Source organism: Musca domestica, unplaced genomic scaffold, assembly GCF_030504385.1.
Source record: "Musca domestica strain aabys unplaced genomic scaffold, Musca_domestica.polishedcontigs.V.1.1 117, whole genome shotgun sequence".
NCBI classification, from domain to species: domain Eukaryota; kingdom Metazoa; phylum Arthropoda; class Insecta; order Diptera; family Muscidae; genus Musca; species Musca domestica.
In genome coordinates, this window is record NW_026712147.1 from 750445 (window position 1) to 774920 (window position 24476).

General features: G+C 36.0%; 2 protein-coding genes across 2 annotated transcripts; one reads left to right on the forward strand and one right to left on the reverse strand.

The window, feature by feature from the left end:
* The first annotated feature begins 2339 nt into the window (after positions 1-2339).
* LOC101897282 (ubiquitin-like domain-containing CTD phosphatase 1) lies at positions 2340-3837 on the forward strand. Its single transcript, XM_005181366.4, has 2 exons — positions 2340-2652; positions 2712-3837. The coding sequence occupies exons 1-2, from the start codon at positions 2487-2489 to the stop codon at positions 3506-3508; spliced, it is 963 nt and encodes a 320-aa protein (XP_005181423.1). The 5' UTR covers positions 2340-2486; the 3' UTR covers positions 3509-3837.
* Positions 3838-6650: 2813 nt separating this feature from the next.
* Positions 6651-23504, reverse strand: LOC101897457 (uncharacterized). The gene is made up of 8 exons (XM_005181367.4): positions 22904-23504; positions 19200-19607; positions 18939-19128; positions 13427-13848; positions 13145-13358; positions 12837-13088; positions 7063-7835; positions 6651-6986 (listed from the first exon to the last, which is right to left on the reverse strand). Exons 1-8 carry the CDS (start codon positions 23040-23042, stop codon positions 6757-6759), a joined length of 2628 nt encoding a protein of 875 aa, XP_005181424.2. The 5' UTR covers positions 23043-23504; the 3' UTR covers positions 6651-6756.
* Positions 23505-24476: the final 972 nt, after the last annotated feature.

Consider the following 24476-nt stretch of genomic DNA (forward strand, 5'->3'; position numbering starts at 1 on the left):
ATGTTAATGTCACGTATTGATCTTTCAAATAAAAAAACATTTGATTTGATTTTTGTTTTAATTTTTACAATTTCAAGTTCTATCGAGCTTAAAAAAAACACCCTTTATAAACGTCAAACTACAAAAGTGGTTAAAGGGTAGACGAAGATAATCATTGTTAGTTGTTTTGTTCAAAGAGTTTGCATAATCAGCTGGTAGCTCTACTATATCATTTTAGTATACCAAGTCCATGGCCCAATCATAAGGTCGACAAGTAAGGCCAGCTGATGCCTACATTTTCTGTAAACATAATTTGTAAACATAATTTTTATTCTCCTGACAACTGCAATATATGTCAACAATCTGTTTTCAGCGTCAAAAAAGGTTTATTTAAATTTTGAAAACAAATTAACAATTTAATGAACCATTCAACTAATGGTAGAATCAAGAAGTTAAGGTGACATTTGACAAAGTAAATTATGTTATGTTATGATATAAATTTTTCAAAATTTTTTGTAAGTTTCAACAATTTTTCATTCAAAATTTTCAATTTTAAAATTTGTTTTACACTTCATTGTAACAGCGGCTGTGTCGAAGCGTCTTCATATATTCTTCTACCATGGTAGCAGAAAACTCCAATTGATTCAACTCTACAGTATCGAATCGAGTATGCTGGGACAATGAACTGTCAAACAAATTTTGCACTTGTATTTTTTAATGAAAAATTAGTCAAACTTGTAAAAATTGTTGAAAAATTGGTTCGTCAATTTTTTTTCGGTTAAGGAACAGCAACACCACGTTCGTATATTTCATGTTTCCTACAATTGCAAAATGTAGTATACTTTATGTATGTATGCTGTTTGGTTTCAACTTGAAAGGGATGTTGCATTTTCCACGATTTTCTAGCGATTGCTTGAAGTGTTGAGAGATTAGGACCAACATCTAACAACTATACATTTAGGGGAATGATGTGAAAGCATTAAAATTAAATATTTTGAGAACTATTCTTCTGCATTTTCAATTTAATAATCCAAATTCCAAAAATTTATATTTTTCAAATTAAAATAATTTATTGAAAATTAATTATTTTGTTTACATTTTTGGACACATAACTCTGACACTTGTATTACGTACAAAAACAAATTTGTATGTTGTTGTTGTTACGATTGTTTTACAACAACATTTTCTGTCACCTGTATTTTTCTACCATGCCTTTGGTACAATGAATTCAAGGTAGGGCAGAACTACAATATGATTTCAATTTTTTTTATTTTTCTGGCTTAATATGTCAACTTCATTTTTTTATGTGTGCGTATTTTTTTCAATAATAAAAAATTGTTCAGAAAATATTCAAATTCGGGTGTTTTCAAAATGCTTATTGCAACATATGCATCGACAAAATCTACAGTTTTTGTCGCGAAATAAACCATAAGAGATATATAGAATATGATTTTGATAAGAAATTTTGAACTATCATTCAGTTTTCGCGGTTTTAAATTATTTATTCAAAATCAATGCAACAAGTTGTTTGCTTTTTTATTGTTTTGATAGTAATTCTGACATTACAAGCCAAACAGATAGACCTCTATACTTGCAATTTTTTCAAAGTTGACCTACCTTCTCTTCATTGTACCATGCCTATATCCTAAAATGGCTAAATGTAGAATACCTTATGTATATTCAGTTTGTTTTTAGTTTAAAAGGTATGTATATTACCATGGTAGAACCAATAAGGTAAAGTCGTGTAATCATATGTTTACAATTTTTTCAAATTTATACATTTGACAACATTTCATTTTCAAAATCTATATTAATGAATCCATTCTATACACATAAAATCAGAGATGGAAACTGTTTTTTTATGCATTGAAAATTGACAAGGTAAATTACAGACAATTCAGATCTGGTATTGCTAATTTGAAATGAGGTTTCCTTGATTTCATTGTACCATGTATATTACAAAGATGTATATACAATGTACATTTTTGAAATTTAAATAATTTATTAAACATTTGTTGTTTGAAAGTTCGTTGTACATCCCCACTTTCTGTTACCTGTATTATTGTTTTTTTAGTTTACTTTTTGATATTTATCAGTTATATTTCTTTTATTATAAAATTTCGCATCAGTGCTATGTTGAGGATACATACAAGAAAATACGTTTAATTTCTTAATTTTACCTTGGGTTGGGTGAAAAATAAGTTTGATTGAATTTTGTTTGTAACCCTTAAAAGTCAATGTGTGGCCAGTAGTCTTTAGAAGTAAAATGCGAAATATTTTTCGCCATCCTCCATTTCCTCAGTCTCAACTTTCATATCTCTTTGCTGTCCACATTCTAAACAAACTTTGCAATTTTGTTGTTGTTCTTCATACTAGGATATCATTTCACTTGGCAATCTCCTACATACTCGGATATCAGTCTACTTAGTATACCAATGCATCATTTTGGCGAGGCAAATGGTAATGGTTAATTAAGGAATAGAAATTAATTTGAAATATTGGCAAACATGAGTGAAGTTCGGGAAATTACGATTGTGGTTAAGTGGAGTGCCAAGGAATATCCCATAACCGACTTAACGGATCAGGATACGGTAGCTGTGCTACGTCATGAGATATTCAAAAGAACTTTGGTGCGTCCCAATCGCCAAAAGCTGCTCAACTTGAAATATAAAGGTAAATCTGGTGAAAAAGTGTGTTGTGTGACAAATTTGAGTTATTGTGTTTTATTGTAGGTAAACCGGCGGAAGATAGCTTAAAGTTAGGGAACTTAGAGCTTAAACCCAATTTTAAATTGATGATGGTCGGTTCAACAGAGGCTGATATTGAGGATGCCTGCCAAAAGCCCGATGATATTGGTGAGATCATCGATGATTTGGAAGATAACGACAACGAAGAAGAGTCCTTGGAAAATTCGGCAATTTATTTGGCCAAAATTCAAAAACGCATTAAGGACTATACCATTACTGAACTCAATCCCCCACGTCCAGGAAAGCATTTATTAGTTTTGGATATAGATTACACTTTATTCGACCATCGTTCTTCCGCTGAGTCAGGATCGGAATTGATGCGACCCTATTTACATGAATTTCTCACATGTGCCTATGAGCATTATGATATTGTTATTTGGTCGGCAACGGGCATGCGTTGGATTGAGGAGAAAATGAAACTTCTGGGTGTTTCGAATCATCCATCTTATAAAATTATGTTTTATTTAGATTCGCACGCCATGATCTCTGTGCACACACCGGATCGCGGTGTAATCGATGTTAAACCCTTGGGTGTTATATGGGGTCTTTATCCTCAGTATTCAGCTGCCAACACAATTATGTTTGATGATATAAGACGTAATTTTCTTATGAATCCACGTTCTGGCCTACGCATTAGACCTTTTCGCCAAGCCCACTTGAATCGTAGCACGGACAAGGAACTGCTAAAGCTATCTAAATATTTAACAGATATAGCTACGAATTGTAAGGACTTTTCAAAATTGAATCACCGCAAATGGGAGCACTATGATCCGCGTAAATAGTATAAGGATTTTGTGTATTCAAATTATAAATGTACATTTGTTTTAATATATAAGTGCTCTTAACGAACAAAATTGAAAATAGAAAACAATGAGAATGGTGGATTTGTAGCTTATGCTTTTTTAACTAATGCATTTCAATTAGCATTTTGTAAAACAGGGTTCTGATTGTGACAGCTATGCATTAGGAATGAAATCTCAATTTTATCTCTCGCTTGAAAAAAATTATTCAGAAAAACAATTAGAACCCAGCTAAAATCAATCAATCTATTTGTTATATATGAATGTCCAGAAATAAATAGTGCTTGCACTGTCGATGAGTATACATTGAATTGTGTTGACGTCTTTTGTCCTCATTGAAACATCTTTAAAACAAGCAAGTAAAAAAGTAGTAAATCGGCCGAACTTTTAATGCTCTCCACCATGATATATAAGGTCAAAAAAAGGACTTATATCAACATTTTTTTTTTTGTAAGTCAGACATCCTTTAGAATCTTTTAGAATTTTACAGAATTTCAGACAATTCCGTTGTAAAAATTCGGGAAAGCTATCAGAATACCGGGTATAGGGTGGTACCATAAGGAGGTTGGTGGAACCCGTAACAAGTTTTAAATACCATATTCCAGATATTTTCAAAGAAAAATGTGCCGAAAGTCGTCCAAATGAGGGAAGCCGTACGAAAAAATTGGCTGATACAAATTATCTCCTTTTGGATCTTCAGATTCGAAACACATGTGTATCAAATTTCAGCACTATTTCTCAATTCTTTCGGAAGATAGCGTGATAACAACAAACGGACGGACATGGTTAAATAGGATTAGAATTTTACGCTAATCATGAATATAAACTTTTTGAGGCTAAAGTTATGAGTTACAAACGGACAGACAAACCTAATACACCCTCCCTGTTATGGTGGAGTCACTAACAGTTTGAAAAGCTTTACAATGTATTATTATTAAAAAATGGATAAAATGGATGTAAAAATTATTCAAAAATTAAAACTGTCAACTAAGAAATCTAGGAAATGTAACCTGAGATAATATGTGTTGTTTATCCCGACAAAACAAAAATGCATTAAATCAATTTAATGGCGCATGGAATTTCAACAAATAATTTGACAAATCATCAATCTAACAAGTAAAAAAGCTGTAAGTTCGTTCGGGCCGATCTTTGAATACCCACCACCATTTGGAAAGATTTTGGCAACAGACAATTTTCTGTCATAGGCTGTAGTACCCATTGCGAACTTCAAATACCAAATTTGAAACAATTCCGGTGAATAATATCGCTAAAATCATCAATGTACCGAATATCGGGAGGTACCGTTATATGGTGGATATATGAAGACGTGGACTTGCACAGACAATTTCTGTCATAGGCTGTAGCATCCGATACGAACTTCAAATACCAAATTTGAAACAATTCCGGTGAATAATGTCGCTAAAATCATGAAAACACCGAATATTGGGAGGTAGCATTACATGGGGGCTATAGCACCCATTTTGAATACCAAAAGACCTGCAGATATAATACACATTTGAGTAAAATTGTATCAACCTACTTCTTTTCGTTCGGAGTCTAGAGTGATTTCCACAGACAGATAGATGGGCAGACGGACGAACATCTCTCAATCGACATAGAATTTATGCTGATCGGAAATATATATACTTTGTGGGGTCTAAAATGTATATTTCGAGGTGTTACAAACGGAGTGACAAACTTAATATACCCTCCATACTATGATGGAGGGTATAAAAATTAACCAAACAACTATTTACTATTGTTTAGAAGAATTGAATAAACCCACTACTAAACTTCAAAATTAAGTGAATGTAAGTCTAAAGCTGGCCAATTTGAGGTCATCACTTTGAATACATCATTGCAAGCTAATCGCAAATTCTGACATTGAAATTCTGATATAAATAATGATATGGAATGCCAGAGAAATTTTGAATAAGTTTAAGAAAAATATAATTATTCATTTTTCTAGATAAACATGATATTCATATATACTTATTGCATCCAACACCAGTTGATTCCATCACTGAACACTTCTTTAACTGCAGACACTCATACTGGAATTGTGAACGGAACAATACGTAGGAAAATATGCCGTTTGACGAGCTTCAAATTCAAATAGTTTTTCCTCCCAAACATTTTATATGTATATACCATCGGATCCAAGAAGCCGGCTGCCTAACTTAGATTTTTTTTGACAAATATCCCACATAATTTCCATTTTATAAAAAAACCATTAACGATGTATGCTCTGATCACTTAAGTTAAAATATACGTTGTTATTTCGGCAAGCCATTATTATATTAGTTTAATTATAATAAAGCCAACAAAAAACAACATAGAACTATATTTACCAATACCATAACCACTTTCATTGGAAATAGCGTTTCTCAACAAATACAAAGACTTCCCAAGAAGACGACTTTGGCTTTTAGACAAGTTTTAATATAACACAGAAATATTTAAAGATGCAATTTAAAGAGAGGTAGAGGAGTAGTGATCAAAATCATTGAACCGTTTGAACAAACGAATCCAAAACGAATTATGTTTCTTCGGAATTAAATTATAGCACAAAACGTTGCCCGAATTAGATACTTCTTTAAACCCACTATGGAGAACTTCTAAAGTATTAAAGCAAAGAACTAAACACATTTTCAATACCATAAAAACTTCCATTGGAAATATCGTTTCTGAATAAACACAAAGCCTTCCCAAGAAAATGACTCCGACTTTTAGAAAAGTTTTAATATAACATGTTTACAGATAGAATTTTAAAAAGTTGAACCATTTGAACAAACGGGTCCAATACGAATTATATTTCTTCCGAATTAAATTATGGCACAAAACGTTGCCCGAATTAGATACTTCTTTAAACCCACTATGAAGAATTTCTAAAGCATTAAATCAAATAACTAAACACATTCCTAACGTCAATCATACTCTGGATTAAATAAGTGTGAAATAATAGCTAACAATTTTAACAGACCATAATCTTGCAAATCATTTTAGTGGTCCTGATACTATAACTGTCTCGTTACCTAATTGCAAGAAACAAGAAATTAAACAATTCGTTAAAAAAAAACAGCAGCTTAGAATATTGGTGTATAGATCCAATGTAGTATACATATGTATTTTAAAAACATGTAATTTATTAATGTATATATTATTGCATCAATATGGAGTTGTACAAAATAATAAGTACTATATTCTACACACATATATTTATCTACCATTTACAATGTATAGCCGCCCTGATCGGCCCAGTGTACACGACGCCCTTCCAGGTATTCTAAGCTTTCGTGAATTTTGCGACGTTCATCATCCATCATTGCCAAACGTTTATACTTTTGGATGACAAAACAACAGCTAAACATTAGACCAATTTGAAATATTAGCCAGAATATGAGTAGGGCGATGAGTAGACTTTGATTCATGCAAATGCTTTCCATGTGGAGTTGATCATCTGTAGAAATATAATAAAAAAAAAAACAATGATGTTATTCAAAATACATAGATAGAGAAGGTTTAAAAGATCTTACCAATACCGGCAATTAGTAAAACACCCCTCTCTCCATATATAAAGCTGTTCGTATTTGTATTGTCTGGTCCACGGACATGTAAGTTAAAATTCAAAGGTATCGAATCCGAAGTGGTTTCATTTTCACTGGTAGTAGGAGTTGTATCCTTTTCTGGTAAGTTTACAACATCCATTACCGTGGAAATATAAACTGGATTTTGAACTTTAAATTGCTGAAAATTATTCTGTGGTGGAACAATTTGCCGTCTTCTTCGTCTTTTACTTTTGGTCATTTCCGATTGTATCGGATACCAAGCTGAACCGCCGCCGGCACTTTGTGCTGAACTCAGACAATTATCATCAGGACAACGATTTGAACAGAAATGTATGCGGACATCAAAATTTACCAATGATGAACCGGCAAATTTAAAGGCATGAAATCTTGCCTTTAATATGTTACGGTTATTTAAGCGTTGACGTTCGAGCCCTGGAAAAACTGTTACATCAGTGGGACAACCACGTGCATCGAGTAGTAAGACAAAATTTTGTTTATCCATTGTTTTGGCAATTAATGAAGTGGCCCGGAAATCTGGTAATGCTGGTAGTCCAATGTGGGCAAATTCTCTTTGCTGTTGCGCGGTGTATTCTGCCACAATTTGCAATTCCAAACTTTGTCCGATTTGAACATCATTTGTTTCATGGTCATGGGCTAAATCAATTATTTGTAGTGTGATTTTAGGCATTGGATGAAAATCACTGGCATTGAAGTGTAGAGAACCTTCATTTGGAAGGAAACTAAAAATGTGAGAAAAAAAAATACTTGACCGTTGTAAATTAAGAAATATATATAAATAAAGTATCCGAATTAGTTTTATGTTCACTGGGAGAAGGTTTTGTATCCTTTTTATGTATGAGTATACACTTTTTATACCCTCCACCTCGAAATATACATTTTAGACCTCAGCATAAAATTCTATGTCGATTTAGCGATGTCCGTACGTCTATCCGTCTGTGGAAATCACTATATGTTTATTTTTCTGCATTGGGAGCAGCATATCCCGGAATGCTTGCTCCGGATTTTATTGGTCCGTGCCGGGATTGAGGAAAACCCCGGACCTTGGTTCTGCTCGGTTTGTCAGAACGTCATCCACCACAGATCTGTCTCGGTGCGATGTAATGGATGCAGAGAGTGGGTACACTTCAAGAACTGTTCCGGATTATGGCGTTTGCGAGACTACAGCGAAAGGGATTATGTTGCGACTTGCTGCAGTAACGTAGTCCCCAGCGAGTCCTCTTCTTCGTCGTCCTCGTCAGAGACGTCGTCGGAGTATGGCACTCCACCGCAGTCTCCAGAACAGCAACCAACACCGCAGCACCTAACGCCACATGTTGCTGTTCCAACTCCGGATTGTGCATCATTCTTGCAATTCAATTGCAACGGACTTCGAGGCAAAATAGATGAGATAGTGGAATTTATGAGTCGGAGGAATATTAAGATCGCAGCGGTGCAGGAAACCAAGCTGAATGAAAATTGCAGCCTACAACGTTGTTATGGTTACAACGTACTAAGGAAGGATCGCACCAGAAGTGGAGGTGGGGGATTAGCGTTCCTGTTACACCATTCTGTTCAGTACAGACCTATCTCGCTTGAGCTAGTCTCTAGTGACCCATACATGGAATGTATGGGGGTAGCAGTCAAGTGTGGAACTGCCGAGGTAGAGGTGCTTAATGTGTATATCCCGCCGATTAATAGCTGTGAACCGCGTTATTTGCCTGATATTAGCCCATTATTGGTAGGCAATAACCGCCTGGTACTAGGGGATTTTAATGCCCACCATGAGTTGTGGCATTCCGTCCTAGGTAATGACCAGAGGGGATCAGCGCTGGCAGAGCAGATTGACTGCTCCACATTTTGCACGGTTAACGAGGATGCCCCCACCCGAATAAGAGGAGAGTGTCACAGTTCGCCAGACTTAACCATAGTGTCACCCGGTCTGATAAATGACGTGACTTGGCAACCCGTCATTTCTCTTGGCTCAGACCATCTCCCGATAATCGTCTCCATAAGCAGGTCGCCCGATTTCATAACCTCTGAACGCCGCACTTTCCTTAACCATGGGAAAGCTCACTGGCCAGAGTTCAGAGAATTCACCAACCGCCGCTTCAGAGAACTGCCCAACCCTTCTGATGTTCGGGTAGCAGAAAGGATTTTCCGAAACATCATCAGAGCTGCAGCCGCTCGCTATATACCTGCTGGTCGAATACCCGAGATAAGACCAAACTTCCCAGCAGAGGCAGCGGGATTAGCAAACGAGCGTGATGATCTCCGTCGTACCAACCCTACTGATCCTAGAATCAGTGATTTGACAGTTGAAGTCAACCGGTTGGTACAGGAGCATAAGAGGAAAAAGTGGCTAGACCATCTGAAGTGCTGCAACATTGGAACCGATATGAGTAAGCTGTGGGTAACGGTTAAGTCGCTCTCGAACCCTGGAAAAAAGGATGATAGGACCTCAGTCACTTTTAACGACGTAACGGTGACTGATCCGAAGAGGTGCGCGGAATATTTTAACCGACAATTTGTCGAGCACCCCGAGAGCGATAGGGCGAAGCGAAGAGTACTACGTCGTATCAGATCTCTTCCCGCCGAGGAGGAACCACCACAGTTTACGATGGGTGATGTTGCAAATGTCATCTGTAACGCTAAGTCATCCAAAGCGTTGGGCCCGGACGGAATCTCAATGGTAATGTTGAAGCAGCTGGATACGCCGGGAGTCGAGTACTTAACGAAAGTTCTCAATTTGTCGCTAGCCACCCACATAGTGCCCGAAACCTGGAAAATGGGCCGGGTGGTCCCGCTACTGAAGCCAGGCAAGGATGCCAGTAAAGGCGAATCGTACAGGCCGATTTCGCTTTTGTCGCCAGTAGCAAAGACTCTTGAGGCTTTACTCCTCCCCAGCATTAGAGGAAGCTATACAGTTGCCAACCACCAGCATGGATTCCGTCCACAACATAGTACCACAACAGCATTACACGCCATTTCCACACATATTAGTAGAGGACTGAACCAGAACAGGCCGTGTGACAGAACAGTGTTGGTAGCCCTTGACCTATCAAAGGCATTTGATACGGTCAATCATGCCACACTGTTTGAGGACGTACAGAGAACTACCCTCCGGCCAAGTTTGAAACGTTGGATAATCAACTATATGTGTGGACGCCAGTCGTACGTGGAATTCCGGAACAAGAAGTCCAAAGCCCGTAGAGTGAAACAGGGAGTTCCCCAAGGCGGGGTGATATCTCCGGAACTGTTTAACCTCTACCTTTCCGGAATTCCTCGCCCTCCAGACGGCATTGAGATCGTAACGTATGCGGATGATTGTACGATCATGGCGTCGGGTCCAGTGGTCGATGACATATGCGAAAGGTTGAACCCCTATCTCGCGGAGCTTGCCGCATACTTCCACGCGAGGAATATGAAAATATCCGCCACGAAATCAACGGCCACACTCTTTACCACATGGTCTGCGGAGATGAGAACACAGCTGAATGTTCAGGTCGAGGGGAATCTAATACCGACCACGAACTACCCCAAGATTCTTGGGGTAACGTTCGACAGCATGTTCAAGTCGTCCGCGCAAGCCACAGCTATCTGCGACAAGATGAAAAGTAGGAACAAGGTCCTCAAGGCGCTAGCCGGCAGCTCTTGGGGTGCGGACAAAGAAACCTTGTTGACCTCTTATAACGCGATAGGTCGGTCTGTGGTCAACTATGCGGCTCCAGTGTGGTCTGCGAATACTAGTGCTACGCAGTGGAAGAATATCCAGACCTGCCAGAACGCTGCCCTGAGAACTGCGACAGGGTGCCTCCTCATGACACCAGTGGACCATCTACATGAGGAGGCGAAAGTCCTTCCCTTACGTCAGCATAATCATATGCTTTCGTTGCAGTACCTGCTTGGGTGTTACCGTGAGAGTCATCCCAACCATCATATGGTGGATAACTCTCCCCCACCCAGGCGTGTCAGGAAGGACATACATGATCTAGAGAGGGAGGTCCAGCGCTACAAGAGAGAGCCTCTAGATCAAGAAGCCTATCAGGCAGGTCTGAGTGGCATTCACACCGATGCAGTCGCGGATGCTATGAGCAGTTATAAAGTGAATGCCGTCCTCGGAGTCCACCCCCCATCCATTGCAGCCGAAGAACGTCAGCTGCCTAGACAAACCAGGGTAGTTTTGGCGCAATTACGTTCAGGATGGTGTAGTCGCCTCAATTCGTATTGGGCACGAATTGATGAAGATGTGCGTGACGCCTGCCCGGCGTGCGATACAGGCCCGCACAATACGCTACACCTTTTTAATTGCTCAGCCAAACCTACCCAACTCACTCCAGAGGATCTCTGGCTACAGCCCGTTAAAGTAGCCGAATTTCTAAACCTGGAGCTGGAACCAGATTAGCAGAACACAAACACACACATGCACTACTGCTACAACAACAACAACAACTATAGCTTCCGAACGAAATGAAATTAAATAAATTTAACGGTACCTGGCGATATTCTGTACTTTGTTGATTTCAGCGACAGTATTCACCGAAATTGTTTCAATTTTGTTATTTGAAGTTCGTAATAGATACTAAGGCACATGACAGGAGGTCCACGTCTTCGTATAGTTTCCATATAATAGTACCTTCTGATATTCGGTATTTTGATGATTTTAGCGACATTATTCACTGGAATTGTTTCAAATTTGATATTTGAAGTTCGTAATGAATACTATAGCCTAAGACAAAAAATTTTCTTTGCAGTTAAACGTCTTCGTACAGCCCCCATATAACGGTACCTGCCGATATTCGGTACTGTGTTGATTTTAGCGACATTATTCACCGAAATTGTTTCAAATTTGTTATTTGAAGTTCCTAATAGATACTAAAGCATATGTCAGGAGATTATCCGTGCAGACCCACGTCTTCTTATAACCACCATATAACGGTACTTCCCGATATTCGGTACTTTGGTGATTTTAGCAACATTATTCACCGGAATTGTTTCAAATTTGGTATTTGAAGTTCGTAATGAATACTACAGCCTATTACAGAGATTTGTTTGTGCAGGTCCACGTCTTCTTATAGCCCCCATATATCGGTACCTCCTTATATTTAGTATTTTGATGATTTTAGCGACATTATTCATCGGAATTGTTTCAAATTTGGCATTTGAAGTTCGTAATGGATACTGCAGCATAAGGCAGAAAATTGTCTGTGCTGGTCCACATTTTGGTATAGCCCCCATATAAAAGTACCTCCCTCTATAGATGATTTTAGCTACATTATTCGCCGATTTTTTTCAAGTTTCGCATTTCAATATTATAATGGCTTATGACAAAACAGACGGCTTTTTTACTTGTTTTCATTTAGAAGGTCTGTCAGAAAGGGAGTCGTCCTTTTTTAAGAATTTCCTGTCAACGACTATCATTGTTATACATGCGTATATTTAAGGACTGTCGCAGATCATGTACTCTAAGAACTTATATTTAAAATAACATTATTTAATAAAGTAATTATTATTATTATTAATATTTTCAAGGGTCATACCAGTTATAAACTTTGTCTTTAAGAATATTTTCAAAGACTATCCGAGTTATAATCATGGGGTATTAGATTTTTTTTAAATAGCTACCAAAGCTGTACTTGTGATTTTGTATACTAGTTGTATTTTTAATGTTTCAAGTAATTATGTTAATTATTTTTTTTAATTTAAGTTTTTCCAATTCAAAATAGCTAGATTTTGCCGCTTACCTTTGGGCAAACTCCAATGAAGATTCCAGGGCAATGGCATTTGGCATGTTGTCCTCGTCCTTATCCTGTTCCGTGGTTTCATCTTCATCGCCATGATTCAGATTAATTTCGGTGCCTTCTGAATCTTCATCATCAGAGCGCCTGTCTGCCAGCGTTGTATTACTCATAATACATCCGACCTTTATCAAACGATCTCCCTGGGTTTGGACATTTGGATTATTTTGTATTACAACCAATGTTGAAATAAAAATTCTAAAGCAGGAAATATAATAATGAACACTAGTTTCGAATTAGTTTCTATTATCTACCTTTGATACTCTTTGGTGACTTCATAGGCACGCAGTATACCACATTTATTCTCTTTAGCCTCGCTGCCAATAGGGAGTTTGAGCACAGTACTTTGAGTGCCATTACCATGGACCATACATTCCTTGGAATGCATGCTAACATACATTTTACCCTGGAACCAATCTTTTGGACTGTAACGTATTGACATTTCATTAGGTGTACACAAGACTTGCACTAAACGCGAAATGAGAAAGGAAAAAGGAAATTAAAAAAATACTCTCCCCTTCAAGGTGCCAACTTACCATCCAAACATTTAACCCTTCTCATGTAAACGGAATTCTCTCTCAGCTTTAGACTCCGTGGTCCCATTGAAATTATATCCTCAGAATGAAGTAGACATTCAGATTTGTCCAGATCTCCATCGAAGTAGAACGATACACCTTGGCAATAGAAACGAGTCTCGTGCGAGCAATAAGATTGACATTCTTTTTGATTGAGACCAGCAATTTTCGTTTCCGCATAGAGGAAGGTACTGTTCGCATATAGTTCATATGAACATTGATCATTTTCCACAGGCCGTTCGTAACATTGATTTTCCATATATTCCTCATCGTATGGTGCTGCCCGAAATGCATCCGGTTGTATCATTTTGTCTTTATCACTCAATATACATCTTCCCAAAATATTTTGATGTTTTGCAGCTGCTGTTTTTTCTTGAAGAAATCTATAACATTTCAATTCAATTTATCTATAAATAACCAATATTCTAATGACCGGTATGATATTGTAAACTATAAAAGATATGATGCTCCTTATTTTTTTTGCTTTTTTTTGTTTTAATTGTGGATTATCAGAACTGTAATCGAATGAATGAAATTCAGCCTGTCAAATTTGGCCGACATTTATTGAGATCAATACATATATTGCTTTTATATATTAATTCCATTCAATTTTCCATTTAATCCGCTCTAACCCTCGAAGGGAGTATCTGTTTAGGTTCAAACTTGGAAATCGTAATATTATTATCAAACTTAGATCATGCTCGGAGATGGGCAATATCGTTGCACTACTTGTGGTACCTCCCACAAAAAGGTAAGAATTTTTAAGAAAATAATAAATATTTTACCTCATAGAAAGAGAAGGGATCATAGGTTTTATTCAAACTTTGCAATTTCTAATATTTGCATCATTACTCCATCAAGTGACTCCCACACAAAGGATAAAAATCTATATATATAAAAAAAGTTGTGTTAGTTACTACGCTTATAAGTTAAGAACCGCTGGACTGATTTTAACGATTCATAAAAATTCGGAATTGTCTCTGTCCGAAAAGGATAATATCCAAAAAAAATCGCGTAAAAATTTGATATATTAACATTTTCATTTTGACTTTTGAAATGTACAATAGTAATGTTTTATTTTGCATGATTTTTTCAATTTGACTTACTTTTTTCTAATGTACATTTGTAGTGTTTTTATACAATACAACACTATGTGTTGGGGGTATTATAAGTTTGATTGGGTCAAAAATTATGTAACACCTCGAAATATTAGTTTCCCACATAGGAAAGTATATATGGATCTTCCTAGCTCGCCGAGCTGAGTCGATCTAGCTATGTATGTCCGTCTGTCCATGTTAATTTGTAAACACGCTACAGGTCGCAATTATGGCCCGATCCTTACGAAATTTGCCTATTTCTTTTGGAGATGATCGCCAAATGTTTAGTGGTTGAAATGGACCAAATACTGAAAAAATGTCGGATTTTACAGTAGCTATACAGGTCGCAATTATAGACCAATCGACGCGGAATTTCGCATGTAGCTAGAGTTTAGGGCGGGGAAGAAGACTACCAATTTGGGTGGTCATCGGATAATATTTAGCGGGTAAAATAGACCATATCTTTTGTGTTGAAAAAAATCAAAATTTTTCATTAAACCGTGAATATTTTAAATCCCGTCGAAATCACAAAGCCATGACAAGGTTACTTCTGACCTTTGCATTGATGTTAACATCCAACAAATCGGATATATAGCAAAATATGTGCGATGTATATGTCTATCAAAGAAGATATGCTTGAAAGATCTCTTATATGTCGAGAACGGCTGAACTGATTTCGACAGTTCTCATTAATTCAGAATGGCCTCTTGTTAGAAAAGAAAAAACGTCTAAAAAATCGCATAAAAATATCTTTATAAAGATGAAAATATTGGATTGTAACATTTTCTCATATTTTTTCAATTTTGTCATATTTTTGGCATATTTTCATTTTGAATTAAACATTTGGTAATATTTCTACAGCTAACAAAAGTAAGTAGTTAGGATATCAGGATATCATATACAGATCGCATTTATGGCCCGATCCTTACGAAATTTTGCATGGGGATAAGATGAGAGTCAGAATAGCTGCCTACTCTTTTTGGAGATGATCGTTATATATTTAGGGGTTGAAATGGACCAAAAAACTGCAAAATTGTCAGCAGGTCGTAATTATTGCCCGATCCTCACGAACATTTGAATGGGGGTTACCGCACATTGCAAAAGCCAAGCAGTTTCGGATGGCCATCCAAAAATATTCAATGTATGAAATGGTTTACCAACTTTTGTAGACTAAATACGAAAATGTCCATTCCAGCGTCTTTGGGAAATATTGGTTCCAGATCTAGGAAGACCATTCACGTGCAATATCTACCAATAAATTGGAAATGAGCAAATTAGTTTAAGTTGCTATTATTCGAAATATAGAGAACGAAGCCTGATGGTTTTCTTTTATTATTTGTCACAATATCTTATGGAATTCTTTCGAGTATCTCGCTTATATAAACTGTATCATTTATTATAGTGTTGTAGGGTATTCAACGGTCGGCCCCGCTCGACTGTAGCCTTTGCTTACTTGTTATATTTTATTTTTGAATTCGAATATTAATACCAATTTATTTAATTTACTTGATTTCTTGAGAACTGGGCCTCAATTCTTGTTCTATGAAAATGTGAAATGAAAACTTTTATAAAGGAAAGAAATGTCAAATGAAAAATTTTATAAAGAAAATATTTTTCATTTCATATTTTCATAGAACAAGAATCCAGTCCCTGAAATTGATGGCGGGTTACATGGAAGTGTAGTACCGAATTATGTGGAGGCGGAAGGGAATAGATAATATCGAAATAATTTAACGCGGTCACACTAAAGTTAAAAGATAATTATTTTTTCAAAATCGCTAAAAAATCACGAAAAAGAGATCTCATTGCAAAAATTCTCAAATCGAGAAAAAATCGAAAAAAATTTCAATGGAATTGAATTTTAAAATAATAATACATTCTATTGACAAACTTTGTAAGGATTTTTAAACGTTTGCTGTAAAAAATAAGCGAACAAGTTGAAGATTTTTTTAATTTGTTATTCTTCTTTTGCCAATTTTTTTTCAATTTGCATTATCATATTGAATTCAGTGGATTTTTTGTGAACAAAATAAGGAATAATTGTTCAATATATACAATTCTTCACCCAAAAAAATTAAATAAGTGCGAAATAGGATGTTAACTGACATCTACCTTTCAACTCCAGGGCGTACATCGTAGTTCAGCTGGAAGATGTGAACACATTTAAACAAACAAAAATGATCGAAAAAGCCTAATGGAGCTCATTTCAAAGCGTGGACCTACTTCTTTCATACGACAATAATCCGTCCAATGAGAGCTCAAAATGCAAAATTCTTTGGGAGTACAATCAGTAAAATACCAAATATATAAAAGGTGCAAAATAGTAGAGCAAATAAGACTTTTAGTAAGAAAAGGATTTCTATCCTTCCAGAAATTCTTCCCAAACATGCAAGATACCTTAAATCGCTTTTGCAGGTCATGATATCGATCATAACTTACGGATAACGGTACAACCCGATTTCATATATACATATAACCATCGTATGATTTAAGCTATTTTTGTGGTCTTGGCCACTTTTTTCATTTTTTGGCCCTTATTTGGCATCTTTGTTACTAAGAGGGTAGAGAATCTCTTCGCATAAAATTTTAAATTTTCAGAATAGGGCCCATATTGGTCTTGACCACATTCATCAATTGATTTGTCTAAAAAATTGTATTTATGCTACCCTGAGGTAGGGAACCATCATACAGATAATTGCCACATAGGAATTTATTAAAGTGAAGTCCCCAAATGGAGTATCTCCAAGTCCAATTTCACATCTAATGTGTGGTCAGAAAAAAAAATTTGTATTCTATTGAATTTGTGACCCCTCAAGATAATATTGGTTGGGAACGTTGATTTGGGATGTACATCTATATGAAATAAATTGTGAAAACATGAACAAATTACAAATATAAGAAAGTAGCACGGGACCGAATATTTGTTGAATCGTCATTGAATTATACTATGATGAAAAATATGGACTTTATGGGGTCTTCATCTTACAATTTAAATGGCAAATAAAATTAATTCCCATCTTACGGTAATGGGTGTAAAATAGTAATTATATTAGACTATTCTGAAATCATTCTGCCTCAATTATGAGGTGGGTAAAACTATTTTTACTTATTTAAATCTCGCGAAATTTGTTTCAGTTTGACATGCTATGTTGTTCTGCTATATTTTTGATTTAGCCTCTATTTGTCATCTTGGATTATAAGGGGTAGAAGAAAGCTTTCAATGTAGGTCGATGTTTCGGAATAGTGCCCATATAAAGGTACCTCCTGATTTTACCATATTTCAAAGGATTTGGCTAAAAATGTGTAGTTGGGGGGTTAAAATCTTACACAAAAATTTCAACATATCTACAAATTTTAGAATTTTCTCAATGTAATAGTACCCCCTCAAATCCACCTTTTGGCGGACAAACAGATCGACATGGTTAGGGAGACTTATGAGGACTCTAATGCACAATCTAAGGTGCTAAAGGGTTTTAAAAAGTAATTAACTTTGGCTATTCTTAAATCATTCAGCCCTCAATTATGAGGTGTACAAAAGACAGTAATTTCCAAACTACTGCTCACTTGAGTGGAAAATATAGCTACGATTTTTACCATGCTAAAAATTAATCTGTCTCACAAAAGGTTAAAACTATGATTCCAAAAAAATGATTTTTTTTAAATTTTGCACATCTAAATATTACTGAGGGCATACATCTGTCGGCAAAATCGACTGATACTTAACATTTTCAACAGAATTATACCTCTGCCTACTTTTTCTGGTAGGTAATTGGCTGTCCACGCTTTCGTGACGCCCGCCTCATATTCGGAATTTTAATAATTTTAGCAGCATTTAAACGGATTTCGCAAGTTACTTGCAATAAGTGGAGGGTAGTAAAAGTTCGGGCCGTTTAAACTCAGCTGTTTTTTACTTGTTTGTTCTGTTATCTTTACATAATTGCTATACAATATTGGAAATTTCAAACTTGTTTGAGTTAGGCTATCTCATTGTTTTGCTGTACCTGATATTTCTTCTAAAACGTTTCAAGTCTAGATTTTAATCAGAAGTCATTTCAACAACTGAAGCGCAACATTTGAAATTGTTTAACATGCTAATATGACTTCATTGCAAACTGCCCCCTTTCCCACTAAAAATGAGTTAAGTGTTTGTGGGAGAGCTACTCAGTTGCCTGGTATAAACAAAAGTGACATCATGGTAAACAAAAATGTTCTCCGAAATTTTCTAAATTGGACATTTGACAAACCGAAAAAGGCTTAATTATAATGAAATCAAAATTCTAATTTCAATATAAAGCTGCGAACGCGCTTCCAAACAAACAGCGAGCAATTGGAATACAAAAAAAAAAAAATCAGTTTCCAAAAAACAAATCGTTTACCTCTCATGGTTGTTACGGTGCGAGGGTGCAAACGATGCAGATAAACACTGGAATTCATGTTCGAATAGACATCTCTCGGCGCATTCACGTCGCGTGACCAATGTTGATATTGTTTTCTTTCCCTGGAACACTAAACTATTTCCGGGTATTTTTGTCAAGGTCCATAAACGTTGTTTGCATGTATCGGGTACTGAAAATTGATGTGAAAAGTTTATTGTATTTTGTTAGCATGTTCAGTTTTTTAATTGTAATCACACCCACCTTTCAAACATGTCTTCTCATAGAATACAGCTTCACCATCAGCCACAAGTGGTAAATTATTTCCCACGGCCATATACATTTGACTTCTTTCAAAATATGAGTAGCCATAACATTCGTTGGTATCCAAAAGATGGACATAGGCCAGACAGCCATCATCATTACTGCAAATACGCCAACATTCGGAACTCGCTGTACTTTGGAATTGTAAGACGCTATTGTTTAGCAATGGAGGTGGTGTCTGCTGATCCATGATCGGATAACCGTCACGTGCATAACGATGGCGATCTTTGTAATGGTTGTCAGGCTTATAGATTAAATTGCGCTCCGTCATATACTCCAGAGGTGGTCGAAACCCGACAATTTTTTGCAAATGCATTTGATACAGTGGACACTGGAGTATTAGGGCATCTACATCATTGAAGATAAAAATAGAAAATAAATACAATTTTGGTGATAAATATTTACTTGTAAGACTAGCATTATGTAATACATGGTCTTTTCCAGAAATGCAAGAATGTAACAGATTTTACTACGATAGCCGATTTTCCTTTTATGATATCGAAAAAAATGTCAAACTAGTAGGAACAGAGTAGTAGTAAACGGAAATGTATATTAAGCAAGTTTAATTGTGGCAAGTCCCTGTTTGTACGAGAGAGGGGCACGAAAATGGCAAAAACAAATGCCGGGAGAGATGAAAAAACTGCAACCAACTTCAGACTGCTGTCATGTCTAACCCACTCGCCCGACAGCTGTTAAAATTATTCCAGTGACAGCTCATTATATTGTTTACAAGCGTACAAAAGCATTTTGGTGAGAATTTTCCAGAAAAAAAGTAATTCGTGATGGAATTCAAGCGTGATAGTGTGATTTCTTTATATTTGGCTGGAAAACCACAAGTGGGTATCCTTGGACCAGTCCAGCATTTAAATGAGAATAAATCTTTTGTGTCTCTTAAAATCGCTCAGTACCGTGATACTGGTAAGTCTAGCCTGACGTAAAGGAATTGGATGGAATAAGTCAAGGCTCGTGAGCTCAACATATCGCAGTGTTCCATTCGGCAAATATTGAACCAGTAAAGAAAGTCCTAAAGTCGGGCGGGGCCGATTTTATGATACCCTACACCACTTTGCTAATTTAGTTGAGCTCCACTTAATAATTAAAAGTTTTTATGGGAGAATTCAATCATACACGCTATGATTATAATTATAATTTAAAATTCAAACGACTAAATATGCCGAAGCATTTGTATCTTTTAAATTCGGACTTGTATTGCCCATTTGGTGCGAAATTAATTTGAAATCGGATAAAAATATACATGGGAACTATATCCAAATCTTAACCGATCTCGATAAAATTTGGCAAAGATATTTCTGAGCTGTATTTGATATATTTCCCTGAATATCGTTGTTACGGAGTGCATATTACGGCTTTGGGTAACAAATACAATAAATCGGATGAACAATATATATGGGAGCTATAACTATATCTGAACCGATCTTCACCAAATTTGGCATACTACCTTCTAGACTAAATTCGGTCGTATGTGCAAAATTCCATCCCAAATATTAGACGTTTGGTGCACAATAAATGGTAAATCGGACGAAGTTATATATTGGAGCTATATCCAAATCTGAACCGATCTCGATAAAATTTAGCAAAGGTATTTCTGAGCTGCATTTGATATATTTCCCCAAATATTGTTGTTACAGAGTGCATATTACGGCTGCGGAGGACAAAAATAACAAATCGGATGAACAATATATATGGGAGCTATAGCTATATCTGAACCGATTTCGATAAAATTTGGCATACTTATTTTCAGGCCTAATTTGGTTGTATGTGCAAAATTCCTGATATTACACGTTTGGTGCACAATAAAAGGCAAATCGGACGAAGATATATATGGGAGCTATACCTAAATTTTTACCCATTATCTCCAATTTCAATAGGGTTCGTCCTTGGGCCAAACAAATATTGTTTGCAAAATTTCATCTCAATCGGATAATAATTGCGTCCTGCATTTTGTTCACAAAAATAGATGGACAGACGGACGGACGGACGAACTGACATGCATATATCAACTCAGAAAGTGATTCTATGCAGATCATCAAAAGGAACTATGGGTCTATCTCGTTTCCTTTTGCCTGTTACAAACAAATGCACAAAGACATAATACCCTGACCACCTTGTGGTGTAGGGTATAAAAATGAGCTCACAATAAAGCCATTGAAATTTCAAAAATTGCAAGAACATGCACCGCAACAGAAAGAAAATAGACTCTTAAGCGCTAAAGAGTTGCTTCGCCCGTCCGAAAGTGGTGAACTGCCGAATTTGGTTTTCTGCGATGAAAAAACATTCGTTGTCCAGCAGTTTGTAAACAAACAAAATTATCGTTTTCCCACGAATTTGTGGGTCATAATGGGTTCTAGCTCGTATGACGAAACATTGTATGTATAGGTCCATGTTTTGGTATAGCCCCTATAACCGTACCTTCTGATATTCGGTATTTTAATGGTTTTTGCCACATTTTTTTCACGGATTTGTCCAGAAATTGGTATTTGTAGTTCGTAATAGGTTCTAGGTTGTGTGACAGAACATTGAATATTTAGTTCCACGTTTTCTTATAGCGAGCATATAACGATACCCACCGATATTCGGTATTTTGATAATCCTAGTCACATTTGCCCACGTAATTGTTTCATATTTGGTATTTTAGAAGGTTTGATAGATGACATTCCTTAAATTATAAAATTTTCTAGAGAGGTTCCCGATTTTGGTATGGGCCCATTCACTCACTTATGTTTTTTTTTGGTAAATTTAACTGCATTATAAAAACGTTCCTACTGGCATATGAAGTCTAAACTGAATCACGCTCGAGTTCGGATACTTTTATTAAAAATGTTTCCTTTACCCTAAAGTGGGGGGTATTGAAAGTTCGGACCGGCCGAACTTTTTTTTTACTTGTTTTTTAATATCTTTGTTTTATTTAATTTTTGAAAATGGCGTTCTAGTTGGGACACCCTTTTATCTGAACCGATTATCACCAGATTTAATACATTAGCTTCTGGACTGAATTCGGGCAATTCAATTCTTTGGTGGACAATAAACGTGAAATCGGATAAAGATTCATATGAGATATATATTTAAATTTTAACCGATTCTTAAACATTTCCAATAGGGCTCAATGTGATCCTAAGGATATCATCAAAAGGAACAATGGTCCTATTCTCAGTACAAATTTTCAAACTCTTAGTAACTTAAATATGATAATTGTTCATTTGCTGGACTTTTGGGTTATCAAACAACACCCAGTCGATAGGTTTGCACAAATTGCAACAAATTATTGGATTATCGTTAATTATTTAATGTAATAATTGGTTGCCAGTGCTGTAATTCCCTTTGTCCAATTGGAAAGTCTAACGTTAGTTCATTCGTGTGAGCCATCGAAATTCTTTATAGTAATTACATGTTTACACAACTTCTATAAATCATTTGTTTAATTTTTTTAAATCCTATTCTTCACTTTCGGCTAATTATTGATTACATTGTTATATTGTTTATTAAATACAAACAATAGAACGAAACATATAAAAAATACGCTCAGTCATTGATACTAAAACACATTCATACACACACACACAAACACACTCAGACACTAGATATGATTACCGGTGATGTTACCAACTCTATAATTGAATACTTACTGCAGTTTAAACATTTCCATTGTATTGTTGTTGCTATTGTTAATAAAATTATTATGGCTGGGTGAATATTTGCTAACGCTTTCAAAGAATGCGAGAACGGCTTAATGATGTTACGTTGCAGCGACAACTGTAGGGTCATTGTGCAAGTCCAGGGTTTATTTTTGCGTTGACACTCTATTAAAGCTAAGTATTTATGGTTTGTTGTTATTGTTGTTGAAGCTACACTAATGATGTTTCGGTTTGTTTTTGGCTTATAGTTTTTTGGTGTGAGTTAAAAAAATATTCATATTTTACGGCACCTTTTTTGAAGTTTTAATGTTTATTTTTTCACTTTGTTGAACGTCATTATTTTTGTTGCTGTTGGTTTCAGTTTAAAAAAACTTTAAGACACACATTCTTCCAAATATTTTTACATTGAAACCTATTATATTATCGCTCATACGCAACACATATCTGTTTTAATTTTTACAATCCCGCGTTTTAATCAATTTAAAGACACATATTTTCAATTGATATCAGCTCTATAAGAATGTTTTAATGTCTAATTAATACCTGCACACCAAATTCGATTGAAATTAAATTTTATATGTGAATTTTAACTTCATTTAATTAAGAATTTCTTCAGAAACAACTACCCTGCAAAAACTTGGGAGCTATCTATGCCGGATCACTTATTAATGAATTGTAAACAGAGTATATTAAATTTGTCATTCCGTTTGTAACACCTCTAAATATTCGTCATAGAGCCCATAAAGTATTTATATTTACGGTCAGCATAAAGTTGTAAGTCGATTGAACGATGTCCGACAGTCCGTTTGCTGAAATTACGATACAATCCGCATTTTTTATACCCTCAGCCATATGGCTAGAGAGGGTATACAGGGTGAGATGAAAAAAATGCTAAAAATTCAGACTGCTGTCATTTCTAAGCCTCTCCTCCGACAACTGTCAAAATTTTTCCAGTGACTGCTCATTATATTGTTTACAAACGTACAAAAGCATTTTTGTGAAAATTTTCCAGAAAAAAAGTTATTGGTGATGGAATTCAAGCGTGATAGTGTGATTTCTTTATATTTGGCTGGAAAACCACAAGAGGCTATCGTTAGAGCGCTCCAGTATTTAAATGTGAATAAATCTTTTGTGTTTCGTACCATCGCTCGTTAACGTGATACTGGTAACGTAGCCCGAGGTCAAGGAAGTAGACGGAAGAAAACAGCAACATCAGCATGGTTCGAAAAGTAAAAAAGCAACTGGTAGCGTAGCCCGACGTCAAGAAAGTGGACGGACGAAAACAGAAAACAGCATGGTTCGAAAAGTAAAAAAGCAACTTGATAGAAACCCGCGTCGCAGTGACCGAAAATGGCTCGTGAAAAATGAGCTCGGGGTAAAGCCATTGAAGTAAAGAAAATAGACTCAAAAGAGCTAAAGAGTTGCTTCGCTTCCCGAAAGTAGTGAACTGCCGAATTTGGTTTTCTCCGATGAGAAGACATTCGATGTCCAGCAGTTTGTAAACAACCAAAATGATCGTGTTTACTTGCCAAAGAGATCAGCTGTAAATGTGAAGGTGCATATT

Coding starts and splice junctions, on each gene's coding strand:
- LOC101897457 (XM_005181367.4), bottom strand. CDS start 23,042: ATGACCCTACAGTTGTCGCTGCAACGTAACATCATTAAGCCGTTCTCG. Junction 19,608..22,903: donor ATGGAAATGTTTAAACTGCA/GTAAGTATTCAA, acceptor TCAATGATGTAG/ATGCCCTAATACTCCAGTGT. Junction 13,849..18,938: donor CACCGTAACAACCATGAGAG/GTAAACGATTTG, acceptor GAAATGTTATAG/ATTTCTTCAAGAAAAAACAG.
- LOC101897282 (XM_005181366.4), top strand. CDS start 2,487: ATGAGTGAAGTTCGGGAAATTACGATTGTGGTTAAGTGGAGTGCCAAG. Junction 2,653..2,711: donor GCTCAACTTGAAATATAAAG/GTAAATCTGGTG, acceptor GTTTTATTGTAG/GTAAACCGGCGGAAGATAGC.